The sequence below is a fragment of the Oenanthe melanoleuca genome, chromosome 2 (genome assembly GCF_029582105.1).
Source record: "Oenanthe melanoleuca isolate GR-GAL-2019-014 chromosome 2, OMel1.0, whole genome shotgun sequence".
Classification (NCBI taxonomy): domain Eukaryota; kingdom Metazoa; phylum Chordata; class Aves; order Passeriformes; family Muscicapidae; genus Oenanthe; species Oenanthe melanoleuca.
In genome coordinates, this window is record NC_079335.1 from 80,941,672 (window position 1) to 80,948,817 (window position 7,146).

At 44.3% G+C, this 7,146-nt stretch overlaps 1 protein-coding gene across 2 annotated transcripts; it reads left to right on the forward strand.

Moving 5' to 3' along the window:
• Positions 1-146: 146 nt before the first annotated feature.
• On the forward strand, positions 147-7,070 carry LOC130250258 (serpin B6-like). 2 transcript variants are annotated; one of them, XM_056485735.1, is made up of 8 exons: positions 147-277; positions 959-1,068; positions 1,450-1,627; positions 2,680-2,817; positions 3,437-3,554; positions 3,800-3,942; positions 4,950-5,117; positions 5,785-7,070. In XM_056485735.1, the coding sequence occupies exons 3-8, from the start codon at positions 1,460-1,462 to the stop codon at positions 6,190-6,192; spliced, it is 1,143 nt and encodes a 380-aa protein (XP_056341710.1). In that variant the 5' UTR covers positions 147-277; positions 959-1,068; positions 1,450-1,459; the 3' UTR covers positions 6,193-7,070. The 2 variants fall into 2 exon arrangements, with proteins under 2 accessions (XP_056341710.1, XP_056341711.1); XM_056485736.1 differs by lacking the exon at positions 147-277 and adding an exon at positions 581-604.
• The last annotated feature ends 76 nt before the right edge of the window (positions 7,071-7,146 follow it).

A 7,146-nucleotide genomic window follows, 5' to 3' on the forward strand; every position in this document is an offset into this window, starting at 1 on the left:
TGATACCCGTGCTGTCCAGTGTGTGGCGGGAGTTGAGCACCCTTGTGGCAGAGCCCCGGGCGGTGTCGCTGCCCCGGGCCAGGCGGGCGCTGTCCCGCGGTGTCGCCGGCCGGGCGGGGCTCGGCCGCGCTGGGGCTGCGCGGGGCGGGAGGGGAGCGGGGCAGCCTCCGGCCTGTGCCCGCCCTCGGGGCATCCTTCGGCAGCGGGGCGGCATCGGCAGCGCCGGCGGAGATTGTTCCTGGGCTGCCGGAACCGCAGCGCTTGTGGGCAGCGTGAGGTGCGGGCTGTGCAGGGCTTTGGGTGCAAGGCTCGCACGGTGCCGTGAGGAAAGGAAAGTGAAAGCGCGCCCGGGGGTGTGGGTTTGGATGCTGGGACGGGCGGTGCTGGTGTTTTCCTTGGCATAGAGCTTGATAAAAGAGCATTGGCGAGCTGCCGTGCCGATTGTGTGTCTGCCGGAGGGCTCTGACAGTGATACTGGGAATTTGTGTGGGAGGGCTGTGCAGGAAATCCCCGAATTCTGATGTAAACTCCTCCCATATTCGGGTCGGAAAGGAAGCAGCAAACCTGAGAGTTCTGCTTTAAGAAGTGTGGGGAAAGCTGCTGTGTGAGTGGAAGGCGTGGGGGTGCAGGGTCTGTGAGTCTGAAGAACTTTAACGTGGATTTGTCAGCACAAATCCTTCCAATTTCCAGTTAGAATGCGAGGAATTTTACATATCTTTTTCTTTTATTATATAATGCCATTAAGTTGGAGTGATAAGTAAAGTAATGGGTAATGTGGGGAAGAAATATCCTCTTATGATGTGACTGATATTTGCTTCATATGGCTGGGTTTTTAGATTGTTTGGGAAGTATTGTTCATGTGTTTTTTGTTTGCTTGTTTGCTTCTTGATGTTTTTGGTTTTTTGTTTGGTTTTTTTGGTGATTGTTGCAGTGACAATTAAATTTTATTTTCTTTTAGGCAAAGTTCTTCAGCAGAATCCTCCCAGCCCAGCTGGCAGGTTCAAAACCTAGCGTGCACACGTAGAAGCAAGCTGCAGGTACCACTGAAGGTGTGTTCACTTCCAGAAGGTAAGAGCTGGAACTTCTGCTGTTCTGATGTCTGATTTTGGCTGTGGGTGACTTAAAAAGGCAAATTATTTTCTGTGTAAAGTCAAGAGAAACTTGTTTCAGGAAGTCCTTATTAAATTGCAGTTGTGCCTGATCACCTCAAAAGATGTCACACTGTGTAGGCATGGGATAGAAATCCAGTAGCAGATTCAAAATGGCTGAAATAATTCAAATGTTTAGGATGGGATCTCAGGTGCTTGTGGCACCAAATCAGTCTCCAGTGAGGTGATCACTTTCCAGCCTTTGCTGCTTCGTTTACACTGGGAAGTGTAGAAGCTGGAAATGACTGCTTTGTACTCTAATAAATGAGCTCCATTCTTGTTCTGTGTTTTATGTGCCAAGACTCAGCAGCATGGAAAGCCTGTGTGCAGCAAACACCACTTTTGCACTGGACCTGTTAAGAAAGCTGTGTGAGAAGAAAAGTGGTCAGAATGTATTCTTTTCACCGTTTAGTATTTCTTCTGCTTTGTCTATGGTTTTGCTGGGTTCAAGAGGTAGCACTGAAGCCCAAATACAAAAGGTAGGTCAAAATAAAGTTAGTGGATGGCATTTGATTTGATTTGATTTGATTTGATTATATGAGCAAGAGATGGATCTTACTGTCTGTGTCGTGCACTTGTGCTAAACTGTGATTGTCACTGTGGTGTGAGAGAGCAGAACTCTTCCTCTGTTGTGTGTATAAACAGAACCCATATTTTTGGGGGATTTTTGGTGTGATCTTTGTTCAGCGTGCAATAAAGACGTTCCTGGGTTTAGTTTCAAGGTGTTTTTCTTGTTTCTTGTAGTTTTTGGGACTAATCTTCTTTAATACGTAATTAGGAGGTGCCTGGAATTTTTTTATTGATTAATATTCAGCTGCATAAATTATTTTATTTTCCTTTCTTGCTCGGGCTTAATATTACGTGATACGTATTCTGAAAATGATGCCAGGCACATGATAATATTTTCAAAATCCTAGAATCTCCGTTTCAAACTGATAAGTGCAACTTGATTTACCCCTTTTTAAAATTTGTTCATGTAGCAGATATCTCTTGGCATGTGTTTTATGTAGGAAGTGACAATATTAAGTTCAGGATCAGTGATTATGGTTCGGATGTTTGCTTTCTTTGCAAAGTGGGGAAGGAGGATAAACTCATATCTTTTTCAGAAACTTTTTATAAAATACATGGAAACAACTTATATTGTTACCATAGTTGGAGATATTCAAAATCTATCTGGACACAGTCCTGAGCTATCAGCTATAGACGTCCCTGCTTGGGCAGGGCTTTGTAGCAGATTGTCCCAAAAGACCCTTTCCAACTGAGCCATTCTGTGATCCTGTAAAGCTTGGCTTGAAGGAAGGATAAGCAGGACTGCTGTCTCTGCTGCTCTTTAATTTATGACTTGTGCAACATCTCTCTGGTTACATCAGATATGCTTTACATTATAAGCTCCCAATGGGCAGTGTGGTGAAAAAATATTTTGGTTTTAAGTCACAATATTTAATATAATTTTAATATCAAAACAGTCATGCTGAAGCAAGTGTGTTTAGAGCACTTATGGACACTGCTGTGCATGTTGGTCTTTGTGCAGGTGCTTTCTCTGCACAACACCCAGGATGCTCACAATGGCTATCAATCCCTTCTGTCCAAAATTAATGATCCAAACACCAGATACATCCTGAGAACTGCGAACCGGCTCTATGGAGAAAAGACATTTGAGTTTCTCAAAGTAAGTAGCCATTAAATTTGTGGCAATTCTTCGGGTAATGCACTTGCTACCACTTTTCTCTGGAGGTGAATGGAAAGGTTTGGGGTTTCTTTTCCCAAGTTTCTGTGCTGAGAGCCAGGAATGCAATTGATTCTGACAGAGCCTGGAGTCAGAACTTGGTGGAGAATCTCATGCAAGTAATTTATGTTCTGAGTGGACATGTGATGTCAAGCAGGGTAAACCCATCAGTCTTTATACCTGAGGCTTTTGTGATCCCTCCATATTTTTTGCCATGGGACAAATGGTTGATGTATCTCTTAGTGAAAGTCTTACAAAAAAACTTATAAAATCATGTGTCATGTCCCTGAAGCTCAAAATAAAACCAGAAAAAACTCCCACATCATTGTCAATGAAGTGCAGAAGTTTGCAGTAGAGTGCCCAAGCCTTTACAATAGTATCAATCCCTAGTTCAAAGAAGTGATATAAATCCTAGTAGGAACTTGTCAGCCAAAACATCAATGGCTTTATATGAAGCTGGGGAAGGTAAGTTTGCACATTGCCTTGGGGAATGTAAGGATCATCTGTGTCTGAATGAGAGAAAAATCTCTTGCTGAAAATGTGTTGTGACTGTCCCTGTTAGTCATTTAGAGAGTCGAGTCAGAAATCCTACCATGCTGGCCTAGAACAGATGGACTTCCTGCATGCTTGGGAGGATGCCAGGAAACAAATCAATGGCTGGGTGGAGGAGAGGACTGAAGGTGAGTGCTTTGCCAAGTGCCCAGTTGTGTTAAATGGCAGCCATGGTTTGGGTAAGCACCTACTTCAGGATGTAGGACTGTGAATTCAAACCATTGAAATCTAGAGCTGTTGTTGTGTGTGATACATCATTCTCTTCTCTATTGTTTATTAATTGCAGAGTACATAATATACTGGATAATATTAGATATAATTAGATCCATGTCAACCTCTTAAGTAATGTGGGTGTATTCTTTGTATTCTAAAGGTAAAATTCGGAACCTGTTGGCAGAGGGGATTCTGGATTCTCTGACCAGACTTGTGTTGGTGAATGCCATCTATTTCAAAGGCAACTGGGAAGAGCAGTTCAACAAACGGAGTACCAGAGAAAGGCCATTCCACATTAATAAGGTATGATGTGCTAAAACCTTGAAAAAACCCATTAATGGATGTTGTCTGAAATTAAGAAGAATCTAATTTTTCTCAGGCAGTGATAGCTTGGATATGCTATATGAGATTCCTTATGACCCTTCCCTATCCTGGATAAAACCTCTTTACTGGGTTTCTCTGAACTTTTACATAATTCTTAGAATCTTTTATGGAGCACAAAGGCAGGTGTGAAAACTGTGAATTTAAGTCTTCTTCAGTTCTTGCTTTCCTGCTGCATTTCTGCCCCTGAGCTAATCCAAACTAAATGGGAAAGAAATTTATTTTGAAGAGCTGTGTTCTCTGCAGTCTTGTTTTTAGAAGTAGATCAGTGCTCTTGAGGAAGACTTGGCCCCTGGCATGGGCAGCCATGGCTGCCCCTCAGGATCCCCTGCAGCTCTGGGTTGGCCTCCAGAAGTCTTCAACATAAATTTGTCACGTGTCTTCCTTAACTCAGGTGCTTGAAGCATCCATTGTGGAAAATTGAACCCCTCATGCCTGTCTGGAAACTGTCCTACCCTGCAGTGGTGAAATGAATCCAAGAATGTTTGGAAGTGCTCATAGAACTTTTAAGTAAGGGAATGTCTCTGCTTACCCAGATTACCTCCAGCAGCATTCAGAGACTGCTGGAGTGACTCGGTTCCTGGCACCTTGCTCTCTCCCTGTGGGAATGTGTTGAAAGACCTGGCAGGAGTATCCTGAAGGCACTGTCCCATTTTGTGTTTCCTGAAGTTTTATAAGCTTAGAACTGGGTCTCAAGATGCAACACCAACAGGATATAGGGATGATGAATAATCTAATTTGAGTTCTGGTTGAATATTGTGCATTGTGTTTACCTCATGCTTTCCAGGAGTGATTGGACTGCACTCTGTGGTGTGTGATCAGTTCTTCTTGGTCATATCCTAAAAGGCCCTGAGTATTTGCTGCCTAGCTCATAGTTTGAGAGCAGCAGAGTAGCTGAGCAGTAACTGTAGACATGTCTTGATTTCTAGAATGAAACCAGACCTGTGCAGATGATGTTCAAGGAGGCAAATTTTAACATGACCTACATTGGGGACTTCCAGACCAAAATCCTTGAGCTGCCCTATGTGGGTAATGAACTGAGCATGATCATCCTGCTCCCTGCTGCTATCCAGGATGGATCCACAGGCTTGGAAAGAGTAAGTTGTTGATCTGAGTGCAAGGACAGCCTGAATCCTTCCAGGGAAGAAAGTGTGATATTGCACAGGGATGTGCAGTTCAGTTCCAGAGCAATGGTGTCTCTGGTGCTCAAGGGCAGCAGAAATGTCCCTCCCCTCGCTGTCCCCAAAGTGACTGCCCCCTGTGTCAGTGCTGCTCAGGCTGTGTGCTGATCCCCTAGGCAGAGGCTCTGGAGGAAGAGCTGGCCCTGCTCAGGGGCAGAGGTGAGCTGTGGTTGTGGTGAAGGCACAGTATGGTGATGATGGAATGCAGAGAAGGGGAGTTTGGGAGGGCTCTTTGGAAGTCCTGTGGCTTGTCCTATAGATGTTGTGTGCTGAGCAGCTGGCAGGTGGTGTGTGACTCCCTGCCTGGAAAGAGGCTCACAGGAAAGAGCAGGATGTCTTTTGTGGTGAGGGTAGCATAAAGTTTGGGCTCTTTGGCACTCTGGACACGGAATTTAGTACCAAGTTTCTTGAGTCTTTTGTTTCCCTATTAAAATGAAACCCCCACATTCTCCATGCTTAACACAGGGTAAATAAAGTTGAATGTTATGTCCAGCGTGAAGAAACACACAGAAATCACTTCTTTTGTCTTGTAATATTGATTCAATTCTCATTGTAATTAAGTAAATTTGGAATTTTTCTTTAGCTGGAGAGAGAACTTACATACGAAAAGCTGATGGATTGGATTAGACCTGAAAGAATGAACTCTACAAACGTGAGGGTGTCTTTACCCAGATTTAAACTGGAAGAAGATTACAATCTTAAACCTATTTTAACAAACATGGGAATGCCAGATGCATTTGATAAAGAGAAGGCAGACTTCTCAGGAATGTCATCTGGGAATGAGCTGGTGCTGTCTGAAGTGGTTCACAAGTCCTTTGTGGAAGTCAATGAAGAAGGCACTGAAGCAGCTGCTGCCACAGCTGCAGTGATGATGTACTGCTGTGCACTTGTGGAAGTTCCAGAATTCACTGCTGACCATCCCTTCCTCTTCTTCATCCGGCACAACAAAACTCGCAGCATTTTGTTCTGTGGCCGATTTTGCTCTCCCTAAGGAGCAGATATCTTGGCAGCAAAGGTGCCATCACACAATAAATTTACATTTCTCTGGAACAAGGTGACTTCTTTTGCACTAATTGTCTCTTTCAGCTGTGCCTGAATCCTCTTGTGTAGTGTTCATCTTGGGCCTGGCAGGAATATCTGGGCTACTCAGACAAACACAGGACCTGCCATGTCCATCCTGTCTTGCACCTGGGTGCAGAGATCTCCAGGTTCTTGCTGACACAAGAACCATCCCACTTGCTCTGTGAGCGCTGCTTCTGTGCTTGACTTCACTTGTGGTGTCCAGCAGGCAGAGTCAGGCAGTGAGAGCCCATGGGAGAGGAGAAGTTCCTTTTGCTGTGACAAGGCTGGAGCACATTTGTAGCTGCTCTCCCCTTTTACCTTGCAGTCTCATCCATTTAGTGCCTGGGTACATTGCCTGGAGCTGAAAGGAGTTAATGGCAGCCTGTTCTAGGTATTGCTGAGCATCATTTATAGATGTGTGTCTTTGGCTAGTAACTGGAGAAGCACTTAGGGAAAAATGAGAACCAAAGTATACTTTTGTGCCAGATGTCCCTATGAGTTATTTGTAGGGCAAGTACCTTTTATTCTATCACCCCAGGACACCTGGGTTTATTCACCTGGTTCTGGTCCTTTAACAGAGAATGTAATAGAAGGAGCCTATGCCATATTTGAAGGACGAAGCTTTGATCATACACATATATGTATATATAATATTTTTTGCTACTGTTGTTTATCCTATGAATATTTTCTTAGACAGCTTAGTTTACCTGTATCAGACCAAAGACTCAGCTGCAACAGCTTTCCTTGCATTGGGATGTGTTCTGCGGGTGCTGTTCCTGGAATAATAAAAGAAGTGTAATGGCTGCACGGGTGTGTTTGTCCTCCTTCAATCGGAAATGATACCCGTGCTGTCCAGTGTGTGGCGGGAGTTGAGCACCCCTGT

Bases quoted from the DNA above. Each gene is read 5' to 3' on its own strand.
- LOC130250258 (XM_056485735.1), top strand. From the start codon at position 1,460: ATGGAAAGCCTGTGTGCAGCAAACACCACTTTTGCACTGGACCTGTTA. The intron at 2,818-3,436 runs GTAAGTAGCCAT...TGTCCCTGTTAG, and splicing joins AGACATTTGAGTTTCTCAAA to TCATTTAGAGAGTCGAGTCA. The intron at 3,943-4,949 runs GTATGATGTGCT...CTTGATTTCTAG, and splicing joins GGCCATTCCACATTAATAAG to AATGAAACCAGACCTGTGCA.